Consider the following 15,909-nt stretch of genomic DNA (forward strand, 5'->3'; position numbering starts at 1 on the left):
GTTCAATATCACAAATTTGACTTTCATCCATGATCTTATATTTTTCAGCCCTTCTATTGAGGTAATTTGTTTTTGGTACCATGTTGCTTTATTGCAAGAAACGGTAGAGTTGAAGTAAAAATCACACATGGATGTTTTGTAAGGACAATATGCATGCCCAGGACTGGTGGCCACAGGAAGTCACCCCAACGTCTATGAGGAAGCCAGCCCTATGCTCAGTTACATTATCACTGTAGCCCAGGGTGAGCTTGTCAAAGAGGTACTCCACCGTGGTTTCCAAGGCCCCCATCTTGCCACCCAGAATTAACATTAACATTTCAGATAAAGTGAAAGCCCCCTTTATTTTAATCCCTGCCCCATCCCATTCCCTTCACTCCTTCCCCAGAGGCAACCACGATTGTGATTTTCAGGCCATGTTTTCACGCTTTTACCATGCACAGGCACCCACATTCACCAGGGCCCCAGACCAGCCACCCCACACCCCCACTTTGTTTATGAGGGGAAGGTTAATTTTGTGTTTCCCAGGGTCCCATGGAATACCTTCTGCCTCCATCCACAGAGATCCCGAGCTGCATGTGGATGGGACGTGGGTGGGTGGAGAGACTCCTGGATACCTGACTTAAAACTTAAAAGGTGAGATTTGCACACATGAATCAAGGACAGACCTCTATTTATTTAGGAACCACATAACTGTATTGGAAGAAATGGCAAAACTGGAAGAAAAACCTTAAGTGAACGTTTTGCAAGGGCAATATTGCAATGTGTATGCTCAGTATGGTGATCAGGGGAAGTCACCCTGTGGCTCTGGGGAAAGCAGTCCAAACTCAGTTCTTACTGCCGTCCCCCAGGGTGAGCTTGTCGAAGAGGTACTCTGCCAGGCAGTCTGCTGGGGCCCCCATCTTGCGCAGGTTGTCGAGATGGTCCCCCAACTCTTTCACAGACTTGACTTGCTCGAGCAGGAGGTGACTCTCCAGGAAGTGGCACAGATGGGGATCCGCCTTGTCGGTGGCCAGCTGGTGCAGATCGAGCAGGCTCTGGTTGACGTTCTTCTCCAGCTGGAGCGCACACTCCATGGCCTTCAGGCCGCTCTCCCAGTCGTCACTGTCTGGCTTCTTGATGTCGCCAAGGCGGAGGCGGCCTCCGCGCTGGTTTTGCAGCTGCATCAGCCTCTCGGCGTGCTCCCTCTTTTCGCAGGACAGTTTCAGAAAGAACTGAGAGAAGTGCTTCAGGGCCACGTCGGCCCTGTCGAAGTAGTAGGCCATCGACATGTACACGTAGGAGGCGTACAGCTCCGGGCAGATCTGGCTGTTGATGGCGGCCTCGCAGTCGGGGTGGTAGTGCTGACGCACCTGCGTGGGCGGCACAGTTGTCTTGGCTGGTGGCGCGGGCGCGAAGGTGAAGCCTGCCTCAGAGTTTCTCAGAGTGGGCGATGAAGGCGTGGTCGGGTGCGCTCCGGTTGGGCCGCAGCTCTAGGCTGCGACCAATATGGGGCCCGTTATGACGGGCGGGGGAGGAGGAGGGAGTATCCGTTACTTTGGTGGCGAGCGTCGGGGGCGGGGAGGTCTCGACTTCGGTGTTCCAGGTCTCATTCTAGCCTGGGTGAAACAGGGCGACTCTGTGCTGAGCACCTGGTATCTCTTAAGTTTTTAATTTGGCATTAATATTTCCATTTCCCAAGGACTTTCTCTTGTTCTCTACTCCCTTTTATACCACCCTGCTTTCATTAAAAACCCCATCGTCCTCCTTAAAATTCTGAGAATATGAATTTGGATTTTTTGGTAAAGTTCTCTTCTATTTTCTGTATTATATATATATATATTTTTATATATAATATATATATTATATATATATATTTTTTTCTTATCAGAAATAGTTCTGTTAGTCCATCATCATCTTCTCTTTCGCTTTCTTGAATATCTGGCAAACATTCTTCCATTCATATTTGGGAGTAAAGGACTCGTTTCATTAACCGAGGTAATTAGCATGGATCTGATCTATGTTGTGATGTCCATTTCACTAATAGGCTTCTCTGAATGGGAGGGCACAGTGTGTCAATTAGGGAGTGGTATTCTCTCTTTGGGATACTGGTTTAGAGCTTGCAGGTAGGATAGGGACCCTCCCGAATGCCAAGAGCACAGCACTGGAAGATTTCAGTGCATCTCTCTTCCAGGTCATGTGACCTTCTGTTCTGTTTCCCTTCTGTTGTGCACGTCTGCAGTTGTCTTGAATCTTCTGTAATATGCGTTCCCTTCTTGAGTCTTGAACAAAATAAGGAGAATATCCTCCCATCACCTGCGCTACCAGTGTGCACAGGATCTTGGTAAGAACAAAAAATAAAAATTTACTGTGTTAATCCAGGAAGACTTAGAGCATTTGTTACAGCAGTTAGCCTACCCTAATTACCCATTCAAAGGAAGTTCTAGGCAAATACATGTTTTGCCCACAAGGCCCCTGTAGGCTTATAGCATTTCCTCTTGGTGGGAATGCAGATACAAAAAGAGCAAAAGTATAGATAGCCAAATCTTCATGCTCTATTTCTTTTGCTAAATTCACCAATATATACCAGTTCTTCTCCCTTTTTCCCTCATGGACTGTGGAATGAAAAATTCTTCAAGGACGCACGAGGAGCAAGGAATAAGTTTGTCCTTTTCCCTCAATGCTGGAAAACAAATCAGGGTGGTCCTTAGGTGCCTGACCTTAAGCCAACAACAGAAGGCACAAGGGGAAGGGTCCATGACCCCTGAGCCAGTTAGCTGTGGTGAGGGAGATGTGGGTCATGCAAGAACAGGGGGCACCCCCCAGAACCACATAATTGGAGTATGTGTTTGTGTGGGGAAGTTCCTAGAAAAGGAGGATGCTATTCCAGAACTGGTAGCAGGGCTGAGAAGATGATACAAGGGATGCTACCATTTAGTCTTCCTTGTTGGAGTATGAACTGCCCCCTTGCTTTCCTGGGACATCCTATCCTTTGGCAAGGCCAAGTTTCCCTTACACAGCTATACAGAACAGTCTCTCCTTGTTCATGTATGCTTATTTTCAACTAGACTGTATTTTGTGAGGTCTTATGAAGATCATCTTCCCCCCTCCATCTCTCAATAGTTTGGTGCACATAAGTCCCAAATAATTTCTTACTGGTTATATGTACCTCTTTGACTTAACTAAACCAACACTTCCCAAATTCAGACCATAATTCTTCACATCTAGTTTTTGAATCTGGAGTGAGGAGTGAGGGTGGTATGTCAGATAATTTTCAGGGTCCGTGTTCTGCATTTAGTGGCCAGCAACAGACTTGGACCCATTTCTTGTAGAAACTAACACACAGAGCAATGGGGATCATCATTGGTCCTTAATGCTCTCCTGACAGTTATTTTATGATTGAGCATGTGTGGTTCAAAAATCCAATACCTCAGTTGTACTTTACATTCTAGAAGGAGTTCAAATGATTCCTCTGTCATGTGTGGCCAGAGACTGTGACTCTCTTGTGGAGAGTTCTAGTCTAGCAGTGACCCCAGTGACCACTTCATTGTGGTTCTTACTATGACTGCAAGATGCACCTCAGTAGAAACCATGTGGGAACTTTGAAAAAAAAAAAAAAGATTTATTGGTGGGCGGAGCAAAATGGCAGGGTGAGCTGACCCGGGATTCTCTCCCCTCCAAAATACAACAAAAGATTGGAAGAACTGAATTTCAGAGAATAAACATAATGCCAGCTCATTAGAGACCTACAATACCAAGAAGGCGGAGATCATAAACCTTGCTGACACCATCAGAGGCGCCCGAACGGTAGGAGAGAACATCGCTCCCTCCCCTAGAGCCTGCGATCACTGCGGCGTGGGTCGGGAAGGAGCGGGGAAGGGGCCACGCGACCGGGGGATCATCCAGGACTCCTGCCGCTGGTTCAGTGGAGACCCACTGACGGGGGGAAAGCTTCTGTCCATGGGGACCCTATAAATCAAGGGCCTTGGGAGACCAGAGAACAGAACTGATCTGAACCCAGACCGGCGCATGTGAGTAACAGCCCCTCCCCCCCCGCAAAGTCAGTGGGCGCAGCCATCTTGCCCCAAGGCGGAGAGCTAACACGCCGCTCTGGACCCCCATCTAGTGGCGACAGGCTGTAACTGCAACTGAATTCTACCACCATGCGAAAAAACCGCTCCTCTACCATCCAGCAATTTATAAAAAAAAGATTTATTACTCACAAGTCATGGAGGGTACACAGCACACCTGGGGCCACACAGGGAAGTTGAGGGGAGAGAGTGAGCATGCAGGCCTGAGGTTTTGCTTTTATTAGGGTCAAGGGTGGGGACCTGGGTTTTGGGGGTTCACTCTTTATTGGTGAATTTAAAACATAAGAGAAGGAATTAAAACTCAGAAAGGGAAAAACAAGTGGTCAAATGGTCAGTCAACCAGACCTCAATAGAACAAAGGAAGCTTTGGGGTGGGGCAACCTGGCTGTTTATCTAGTCGTGTAGCTGGTAATGTGCCAGGCACTTACACAATCTATCTTGTGATGCTGAGGCATCAAAGTTAATGGTGAGGACATTAACAACCTGCGGTATTTGTAGGCAGGGGAGCTATCTGGTTCAGAGTGTACATTTTGACCTGCCACAATGGGGAGATATGATACAATGCGGCCCTGCAGTTGGCAGGGGCATACTCACAGTCTGACAGGCCTCTTAGTATAGGGTAGGGTCAGTCAGCAAGCACCCAGCAATTCTGCAAAATAATATTTGACAAATAAAAATGGCAAGTAATAGGATATATTGGAGAATATGAGAAAGCCATTTGGTGTAAACCTAATTCGGCCTGACCTTGTCTTTCCAAAAGGGCCTGACCAAGGCCGTTGAGCATGCATTGTATATCTGCTTTAGAGATTCCCTATGGCAAGAGCAAAGGCCCTTGAGATAAAGGTGCAACTTCTCTCCCCCTCCCAACGTTGGCATCTCCTTAAAGATTAAGCATCTTTCTTTAGGCTGGGAACCAATTGCAGTGCTCATCTGTGACTGTCCAGCCCAAGGCAACACACCCGCCACCCCACAGGGTTCACCGAGACAGCAGGCCTATCTGCTGTTTCCATCAATCGCTGTGCTGACAGATCAGCCTCGTGACTATTGTAAAAGGGACATTTCAATCATATGTGAAACATACTCTTTGAGGATATATAACCACCCTGTATACCCCCACTTCTTTGGAGTGCTCTGTTCCTTTGTGGAAAGACTCTCCCGGGCTATAATCCTCAGATTTAAGCTCAGAATAAACTCACCCAAATTTTCATTTATGGATCGGTTATGGATTATTTTTGTCAACATATTCCAGTGGGTTGTCCCCTGATTCCATCAGGGCAGTACATTTAGTCCATTGTTCTTGGAAGGTCTTAGTCTCCATTGTGGTATTTTGCCTAGTTCACTGTAAACTGACAGTGGGGCCACCTAGTGAGCAGCTAGGTCTCCATTTTGGTGGGTGATATGTCCCTGGGGTATCACCTCTGGTGTGAGAGGCATAGGAATCTCTGGCAGTGAGCTCTAGGGTTGGGGCAATATCATCTGAGATGGTGTCCTCTCCAGTGATGAGTCTGTCTCATTTGGAGGTGAGGTCGTTTGGAATGGTGGCCACTCAGGGGGCAGGTGACCTTCCCCTGTGGCTATCCAGTTGCGGTATTGGTCATGGGCTGTGGGTAGGCTAGCCTGATATAACTTAGAGGCTTCCCTGAGGACTGAGCTACATATCTGATGCCTGCTTCTAGTGGGACAAATTATTGAGAGCTCTCTGGGGCGTCATGATACTGGCCTTGATATTGGTTTCCCTACATTAAACCCAGCATATATGGGGTTAAAACCAAAGCACTCATTCCTGCTTGCTCCCTGGCTTTATAGCTCCAGAATCCACTTCCGCCATGGAGACAAATGGCTAAGGACATCCACCTAGATTCGTTATCTCCTCCTCCTCCTTCCTACAAGTGGTGCCCCCATGCTGGTAGGAAAGCTCCCACCAGCAAGACCATATGCTCCCCCTCCCCTACCTAAAACCCCGAATAAAAACCCTTACTTTTAGCTTTTCGTGGAGTCTGGGATTTCAGCATTAGTTGCCCTTTCTCCTTGCTGAGCACTGTGCAATAATAAAATTCCTGCTTTCTTTCACTACACCCAGAGTCAGAGATTGGCTTGCTACGCACTGGGTGAGCGAACTCACTTCAGGTTTGATACCAATCAGGGGCACATTAGCAACAGAATGAGTAGCTGCCCTTTCATTCCCTGAGGAGTTCATCCAACGCAGATAAGGCTTCTGGGCACATCTATACCCCAGGGAGAGCTTAAGGTTGCTATTTAGACATTCCTGGGCCCAACCCATAAGGGCACTGGACAAATCATGGGAGCACAGTCCCTGTAACGAGATAGATTTTATGTATAGGCCATCATACGGCCAGTTAGCTTGTAGCAACATTTGATGTACAACAGAAATCGGGAGGCAAGTGTCATTTAGACCGCTTCCAGAGTGACGATTGCCTTAAAGAGATTCAATCCTTCTGCTGCCCAGACTCAGTGGCACACTGGCCTGAGCCCTTCTAACAGGGCTTTCCAATATTCCCCACATTTCCACCCTGTGCTGCAATTGTGGACTGGAGTGGTATTGTTCCAGCATTGTATCTGTGTCATGGTTAGGCCTGAGGGGTCTACCAGTAACCCTATCACTCAGACCGTACAAAGCAACAAGAATAGTCATATCCATATAGAGCATTGACATTTGATGAGCTTGGGTTGTGTTCCTTCTGGCTGAGCTATTTGTATATTGATTAATGGCTAAGTATGGTTGCTCTTAGAAGAAAGTAAGGTTACCTCACGGAGTGTGTGGTAAGGCCATGACTTGTAGCTTTCTCACCATATCTCATCTCTGAATATGGCTTGCATCTACCAAGCAGAGTTTCTTTCCTTCTTTCAGACACGCAAACTGTGCCAGTGGTTAGTCCCAGGGTGGTGACTTCTACTTCCTATAAATTAGTAGGGGAATTTGGTTTCATTAGCCAGCACTTGTAGCCACTATATTCAGTGAGAGCAGCTGGCATGGAGGTGGCTCCTCTTGGACAGTCCTCACCATTGTCAGGGTTTCCAAAGAAATGATCTTGCACTAACTTGATGGACTTTTTGCCTGGGTGTCATTCAATGATGAAGGAATCAGAGTGGACTATCTGTCCTCAATCAGGTCAGTAGCTTGAAGCAGATGGCAAGATAATTGAAAAATTATAGTGGAAGGGAATAATAATAAGTTTAGTAAGGAAAGAGATTATCTGTTTTGAGGAAGAATTCTGGAAGGGAGTCGCCCATAGGAGTCTTATATAAGTATTAATGATTGTGATGGCATATCTGGAAGTCCCAGCAGAAGAGGGCAGTGCCTGATGAAATCAATCTGCCAGTAGGAGTACAGTCAGTCTCCCCAGGGAATATGTCCCCATCTGGGGGACCAAACCTCCATTGTTTAGTTTGGGAGCAGAGAATGTGCTTGTCCATCACAACACTGGCTACCGCTGTGGAGAGGGGGAATCCCCTCACTTGAGCCTAAGTTATTAAGGCATCAATTCTCTGATGAACTGAGGTTGTCTAGGCCCATTTTGAGAGCTGGTGGGAAGGGTTGGTACCCTGAGGCGTCTGTACGTGGCAGAGCGTGAAGGGCTTAGTGAGGGACTCTGGGATATTATTGAAAATGGCTTCTGGTGTAGAGTAGTTATTGTGAGTGGAAACATAAATAACAATGATAGGAACTGGGGACTCCACTAATTCCTTCCATATTTGAGTGCCCAGATGGACTTGCCTTGTATGAGAAAATTGTCCCTTAACCACTGGCCAGACCAAAGTGCAAAGCCATTAGCAACAGCCCAGGAATCTGTGAAAATGTGGATTTGCCAAAGGCCCCTTTTTGTGGCCTTTTTAAGGGTTAGGTGAACAGCTACATGTTCTGCCAATTGGGCTGAGCTGGGAGTACCCTCCTTGACTAGCGAGGTGCCTAAGGCCAGGTGAAATGCTGCAGGCCTCCAGTGAGCTTCATTGCATACAGTAGTGGCACTGCCATCGGTGAAGAACACCCACTCCCTGTCCATTTCAGACAGTTGGTCCCAAGGAGCACCCCAAGTAACCAGCAGAGGAGGAAGTGGGGGCATCATTACCACTTCCTCAAGGCTCTTGGACAAGGGGCTGAGCATGGGGGAAGCCACATCCTCTTGTAATTTGGAAAGGCCTTTGATGTCAGGTTTAGCCCTCTCCTGAAGATACATTTGGTACTTTCCAATGGTACCAGTGGAAAGGTGCCATTTCCATTTTACCAAGGAGCCATCACCAGCTGTGCCAAGCTTCTTCTAGGAGGTATCTCAAACCCAGGGCACTATAGGTACTTGGGTACAGACTAGTTCTGGGTGTGGGCTGGTTAGGGCCTCAGTTCTAAAACAACCTGATAGGTTGCCAAAAGCTGGTGCTGAAGGGAAGTATATTGGGCTGTCACTGGGGGAAAGCATTTAGTCTAAAATCCCACAGGAAGCTCATGTTTGGTCCAGAGACTCCAGGAGGCATAGAAGATGTGGCCAAGGACTTGACATGGAATGTGGAGCCAGGCAGGATTAAAGGTAAGTCTTGTTGGACTGCCTGCTCTGCAGCTTCCAAAGCACACTATTGGGCTTGGCCCCAATGGAAGGTGGCAGACATGCATGTGATTACATATATAGGGTGAAGAACGAGTGAGAGGTGAGGGACGTGTTGCCTCCAGAATGTGAAAAGACCTAGTATGTGTTGTGCCTGTCTGAGTGTAGTGGGTGGTTTAACGGTCAGTAATTGATATTTGACTGTTAGGGTAATTTCTCATCCCTTAGAGGACTAGATGATGCTCAGAAACATGAGGCTCAGCCTTGGATCTTGTGAGAGGCCGTTGCCCAGCCGCATTGGTGTAGGTGGTCTCTGAGTGTATGCAAATTTGCCCTTACTGCTTCCTCAAAGGGACCCCTCAATATAATGTCATCAGTGTAATGTCAAAAACAGCACGTTTCCAATCTTAAGATATTCAAATCCTGGCAGCAGAGGTTACGTGCAATTGCAGGACTGTTTAAATAGTCCACTGGGAGTCCCATAAATGTATATTGAGCCCCTTCAAAAGTGAAAGCAAATTGAGTCTGGGATTCTTCCGGGAAGGGAACAGACTAGAATATATTAGCTAGGTCAATAACCACGAAGGATGCTCCTTGGGCCCTTTGTATGTCCTCAATCAATTCTATAATATTAGGAACTGGGCCCTTATTGGGGGAACCTGAACATTGATGTATCAATAGCCAATGGTGAGGTGCCATTCATTGGTGGCTGGCTTAAGTGTTGGCCAAATGGGGCCATTGAAAGGGGGAGATTGTGGGCTTAATGACTCCCGTCTCAAGCGTATCTTTTTTTTTTTTATTGAGTTAATGATAGGTTACAATCTTGTGAAATTTCAGTTGTACGTTATTGTCTGTCAGTCGTGTTGTAGGTGCAACCCTTCACCCTTTCTGCCCACCCCCCCACCCCCCCTTCCCTGGTAGCCACTAATCTGTTCTCTTTGTCCACATGTTTAAATTCCTCATATGAGTGGAGTCATACAGAGATTGTCCTTCTCTATCTGGCTTATTTCACTTAACATAATTCCCTCAAGGTCCATCCACGTTGTTGCAAATGGGACGATTTTGTTCTTTTTTACAGCTGAGTAGTATTCCATTGTATATATATATATACCACATCTTCTTTATCCAGTCATCTGTTGATGGGCACTTAGGTTGCTTCCACGTCTTGGCTATTGTAAATAATGGTGCAATGAACATTGGGGTGCATGGGACTTTTGGAATTGCTGATTTCAAGCTCTTTGGATAGATACCCAGTAGTGGGATGGCTGGATCTTATGGTAGTTCTATTTTTAATTTTTTGAGGAATCTCCATACTGTTTTCCATAGTGGCTGCACCAGTTTGCATTCCCACCAGCAGTGTATGAGGGTTCCTTTTTCTCCACAACCTCTCCAACATTTGTTACTATTTGTTTTAGTTATTTTTGTCATTCTAATGGGTGTAAGGTGATATCTTAGTATAGTTTTGATTTGCATTTCCCTGATGATCAAGGATGATGAACATCTTTTCATGTGCCTATTGGCCATCCACATAGCTTCTTTGGAGAGATGTCTGTTCATATCTCCTGCCCATTTTTTGATCAGGTTGCTTAATTTTTTGTTGTTGAGTTGTGTGAGTTCTTTATATATTATGGATATTAAGCCTTTGTAGGATGTATTACTTGCAAATATTTTTTTCCCAGTTAGTGGGTTGTTTTTTTAATTTCAATCCTGTTTTCCCTTGCCTTGAAGAAGCTCTTTAATCTGATGAAGTCCTATTTGTTTATTCTTTCTATTGTTTCCCTTGTCTGAGAAGACATGGTATCTGAAAAGATCCTTTTAATACTGATGTCAAAGAGTGTACTGCCTACATTTTCTTCTAGAAGCCTTATGGTTTCAGGTCTCAGATTTAGGTCTTTGATCCATTTTGAGTTTATTTTGGTGAATGGTGAAAAAGAATGCTCAATTTCCATTCTTTTACATGTGGCTTTCCAGTTTTCCCGGCACCGTTTGTTGAAAAGACTTTCTTTTCTCCATTGTATGCCCTTAGCTCCTTTATCGAAGATTAGCTGTCCATAGATGTGTGGTTTTATTTCTGGGCTTTCAATTCTGTTCTATTGATCTGTGCACCTGTTTTTGTACCAGTACCATGCTGTTTTGATTACTGTAGCTTTGTAGTATGTTTTGAAGTCAAGGATTGTGATGCCTCCAGCTGTGTTCTTTTTTCTCAGGATTGCTTTAGCAATTCGGGATCTATTTATTGACCCATATGAATTTTAGGATTCGTTGTTCTATTTCTGTAAAGAATGTCATTGGGATTCTGATTGGGATGGCATTGAATCTGTAGATTGCTTTAGGTAGAATGGACATTTTAACTATGTTTATTCTTCCAATCCATGTGCATGGAATGTCTTTCCATCTCTATTTCTTTCAGAAAAGCCTTGTAATTTTCATTGTATAGGTCTTTCACGTGCTTGGTTAAATTCACCCAGAGGTATTTTCTTCTTTTTGTTGCGATTGTGAATGGTATTGTGTTCTTGATTTCTTTTTCTGTTAGTTTGTTATTAGAGTATGGAAATGCTACTGATTTATATAAATTGATTTTATACCCTGCAACTTTGCTGTAGTTGTTGATTACTTCTAAAAGTTTTCCTATGGATTCTTTAGGGTTTTCTATATATATAAGATCATGTCGTCTGCAAACAGTGAGAGTTTCACTTCTTTCCTCCCCATTTGGATTCCTTTTATTCCTTTTTCTTGCCTAATTGCTCTGTCCAAAACCTCCAGTACTATGTTAAATAAGAGTGGTGATAGAGGGCATCCTTGTCTCGTTCCTGTTTTCAGGGAGATGGTGCTCAGTTTTTGCTCATTGAGTATGATGTTGGCTGTGGGTTTGTCATATACGGCCTTTATTATGTTGAGGTAGTTCCCCTCTATCCCCATTTTGTTCAGAGTTTTTATCATAAATGCCTGTTGGATCTTGTCAAATGCTTTCTCTGCATCTATTGAGATGATCATGTGGTTTTTATTCCTCGGTTTGTTGATGTGGTGTATCACGTTGATTGACTTGCGGATGTTGAACCATCCCTGTGTCCCTGGTATGAATCCCACTTGATCATGATGTGTAATCCTTTTGATGAATTGCTCTATTTGGGTTGCCAAAATTTTGTTGAGAACTTTTGCATCTATGTTCATGAGCGATATTGGCCTGTAGTTCTCCTTTTTCGTGCTGTCCTTGTCAGGCTTTGGTATCAGCGTGATGTTGGCCTTGTAGAATGTGTTAGGAAGTGTTCCATCCTCCCTAATTTTTTGGAATAGCTTGAAAAGGATAGGTATTAAATCCTCTCTGAAAGTTTGGTAGAATTCTCCAGGAAAGCCATCTGGTCCTGGGGTTTTATTCTTTGGGATGCTTTTGATGGCTGTTTCAATCTCTCTCCTTGTGATTGGTCTGTTCAAATTGTCTGCTTCTTCTTGAGGGAGCTTTAGGAGATTGTAGGAGTCCAAGAATTTATCCATTTCCTCTAGGTTATCCATTTTGCTGGTATATAGTTTTCATAGTATTCTCTTATAATCCGTTGTATTTCTGCAGAGTCTGTTGTTATTTCTCCTCTTTCATTTCTGATTTTGTTTGTTTGAGCTTTCTCTCTTTTTTTCTTTGTAAGTCTGGCTAGAGGTTTGTCAATTTTATTTATCTTCTCAAAGAACCAGCTCTTTGTTTCATTGATCCTTTCTACTGCCTTTTTTGCTTCAATAGCATTTATTTCTGCTCTGATTTTTATTATTTCTCTCCTTCTGCTGACTTTGGGCTTTGTTTGTTCTTCTTTCTCTACTTCAGTTAGGTGTAGTTTAAGATTGCTGATTTGGGATTTTTCTTGTTAGTTAAGATGTGCCTGAATTGCGATGAATTTTCCTCTTAATACAGCTTTTGCTGCATCCCGTATGAATTGGTATGGCATTTATCATTTTCATTTGTCTCCAGGTATTTTTTGATTTCTCCTTCAATTTCTTCAATGATCCATTGCTTATTCAATAGCATATTCTTTAGTCTCCACATCCTTGTGCCTTTCTCAGCTTTTTTCTTGTAATTAATTTCTAGCTTTATAGAATTATGATCAGAGAAAATGCTTGTTATTATTTCAATTTTTTTAAATTTGTAGAGGCTTGCCTTGTTTCCCAACATATGGTCTATCCTTGAGAATGTTCCATGCGTGCTTGAGAAAAATGTGTATTCTGCTGTTTTTGGATGGAGTGTTCTATATATGTCTACTAAGTCCAACTGTTTTAGCTTTTTGTTTAGCTCCACTGTTTCTTTCTTGATTTTCTGTCTGGATGATCTGTCCATTGATGTGAGTAGGGTGTTGAGGTCCCCTACTATTATTGTGTTATTTTTGATATCTTCTTTTAGGTTTGTTAATAGTTGCTTTATGAACTTTGGTGTTCCTGTGTTGGGTGCATAGATATTTATAAGCGTTATTTCTTCTTGATGAAGTGTCCCTTTGATCATTATATATTGGCCCTCTATGTCTCTCTTTACCTGCCTTATCTTGAAGTCTGTTTTGTCTGATATAAGTATTGTGACACCTGCTGTTTTTTGTTTGCTATTAGCTTGGAGTATTGTCTTCCACCCCTTCACTCTGAGCCTGTTTGTCTTTGGAGCTGAGGTGTGTTTCCTGGAGGCAAGAAATTGTTGGATCTTGTTCTTTAATCCATTTTGCCACTCTGTGTCTTTTTATTGGAGAGTTCAATCCATTTACATTGAGGGTGAGTATTGATGCATGAGGGCTTAGTGCTGTTATTCTGTTGCTCGTTTTCTGGTTTTCCTGTGTTTCCTTTGTTTCTCATCCTGTGTGTTTTAGCCTACCCATTGACTTCTGCAATTTCTTATGCTGAGTTTCTTAGATTTTTCCTTATTTATGTTTTGTGTCTCTGTTCTGTTTTTTAGTTTAGTGGCTACCCTGAAGTCTGTATTCAGAATCTCGTGTATAACGTAGTCCATTTTCTGGTGGTCTCTTACTTCCTTAACCTAGACTGTTTCAGTCCCTTTCCTCCTCCCCTCCTAAATTATTATTTTCATCTCTTATTCCAACTTGTGTTGTGAGTTTGTGGTTAGAGTGATAAGATTGTCTTTCCTTTGGTGATTTCCTTCCCTTTATCCTAATGCTATAGTTGAATATTTGCTATCCTATTCAGATTCTATCTATGTGTCTCCCTACTCTGTGTTTTGTGACCCCTTTCTCCCTTTTTTTCTTTTTTTGGGTATGAGAGACTTCTTGAGGATTTCTCGTAGTGTAGGTCTTGTGACTACAAAGTCCCTTAGCTTTTGTTTGTCTGGAAAAGATTTTACTTCTCCCTCATATCTGAAGGATATTTTTGCTGGATAGTGTATTCTTGGCTGAAGATTTTTATCCTTTAAAGTTTTGAATATGTCACTCCAATCTCTCCCAGATTGTAAGGTTTCTGTAGAGAAATCTGCTGAAAGTCTGATGGGGGTTCCTTTGTAGGTTATTTTTTTCTGCCTTGCTGCCCTGAGTATTCTTTCTTTGTCATTCATTGTTGCCAGTTTTACTACAGTATGCCTTGCAGCAGGTCTTTTTACATTGAAAAATGTGGGAGATCTGAAAGCTTCCTCCACACACATTTCTCTCTCAAACCCCAGATTTGGGAAGTTCTCTTCTATTATTTCGTTGAGCACACTTTCTGCTCCATTTTCCTTTTCCACACCCTCCAGAATTCCAGTGATTCTTAAGTTGCATTTTCTCATTGAGTCAGCTATTTCTCTGAGATTTTCTTCAGTTTTTTAATTCTTAGTTGTCTTTCTTCCTCTTTCTGGAGCCATTCAGCCTGTCTATCTTCAATTATGCTAATTTGCTCCTCTCTGGTGTCTACATGGGCATTCAGGGAATCCGTATTCTGTTTTATCTGATCCATTGTATTTTTCATCTCTAGTATTTCTAATTGATTCTTCTTTATGATTTCAATCTCTTTTGTGAAGTAACTCCAGAACTCGTTGACTTGTTTCTCTATATTTCCCTTTACCTCATTGAATATTTTGATGATAGCTATTTTGAACTCGTCTTCACTTAGTTTACCCATTTCCAAGCCCTCAGGACCTGCTTCTGTATTTTTATTGTTTTCCTTTTGGACTGGAGCTTTTATAAATTGCTGGATGGTAGAGGAGTGGTTTTTGCACATGATGCTGTTATTTGGTTGCAATTACAGCCTGTCACCACTAGATGGAGGTTGAGAGCCATGCGTTCTGATCCTTCTGCCTTCAGCCGTGATGGTGGCACAGCAGGGGTTGGGGAGGAGGGGCACTTTCACTCACACCCACCTGGATTGGATCAGCTGTCGCTTTCTGGTCTCCCAGGGCCCTGGCTTGATGGGGTCCCTGCATGCAAAAGCTTTCCCCTGTTAGAGGGTTTCCACTGCACTGGCAGTGGGAGTCCTGGATGATCCCCGGACACACGGCCCCAGCCCCACTCCTTCCTGCACTCACAGCAGCAATCTCAGTCTCTAGGGGAGGGAGTGAAGTTCTCTCCTACCCCTTTCAGCTCCTCCAAGGGCAGCACCAGCCTCTCCACCTTCCGTTGTTTGGCTGCTGTGGGTCTCTGACAATTTCTGTTATTAGGATTTTTTTTGGTTGGAAAGCAGTTGCTCTTTTTGGTTGTAATTTGGAGGGGAGAGAGTCCCAGGTGAGCTCACACCACCATGTTGCTGATGTCACCTCCTCAAGTGTATCTTTAATGACAGAGTTTAAGTCAGTGCTCTGTTTAAGTTGGTATTGGGGAGTGTTTACCATCTTGACCAGGGGAAGAAGAGTCACCAGCACCCATTTGGTGGGTCCCACAAGGAAGGCCAAGAACTTGGGCTTGTTCCATGTGGTGTGGCTCATGTAAGTCCATCCATGCCTATAACAGAGAAACAAAGAGCCAGAGGGACCACCATCAGAGGGAGCTATTTGAGGTGAATGATCCCAATAGTTACATCTAAATGGGTTTGTATACCTTTGATTGTTTTGTCAGCAATGCCCTGTAGGTAGAAGAGATCCCCTTTCAGGAATTTAGAGGGATTTCCTGGAATGACAGTGATTTGGGCCCTGGTGTCTAACAGGGCCAAAAAGGACTGTGTGTTTTTATTGTCCCAAGGGACCACCAGAGTGGTATAGGGGTGATTGTCCCCAGGAGGTGGAACAGTCCCTGGGGAGCCACCAATTTCCAAGAGTGGTACTTAGATGGTTGCCAGTCCTGGAGATTAGGGAAGGGGGCAGAGGTAGCAGGGACTGGCTCAGGGCCAGAGGGGTTAGAGGGCAG

At 44.1% G+C, this 15,909-nt stretch overlaps 1 protein-coding gene across 1 annotated transcript; it reads right to left on the bottom strand.

Annotated features, from left to right (window-relative positions):
- Nucleotides 1-824: 824 nt before the first annotated feature.
- Nucleotides 825-8,263, bottom strand: LOC124245503 (ferritin heavy chain-like). The gene is made up of 3 exons (XM_046672885.1): nt 8,045-8,263; nt 6,190-6,381; nt 825-1,469 (listed from the first exon to the last, which is right to left on the bottom strand). The coding sequence occupies exons 1-3, from the start codon at nt 8,261-8,263 to the stop codon at nt 825-827; spliced, it is 1,056 nt and encodes a 351-aa protein (XP_046528841.1).
- Nucleotides 8,264-15,909: the final 7,646 nt, after the last annotated feature.

The sequence above is a fragment of the Equus quagga genome, chromosome 10 (assembly GCF_021613505.1).
Source record: "Equus quagga isolate Etosha38 chromosome 10, UCLA_HA_Equagga_1.0, whole genome shotgun sequence".
NCBI classification, from domain to species: Eukaryota; Metazoa; Chordata; class Mammalia; order Perissodactyla; family Equidae; genus Equus; species Equus quagga.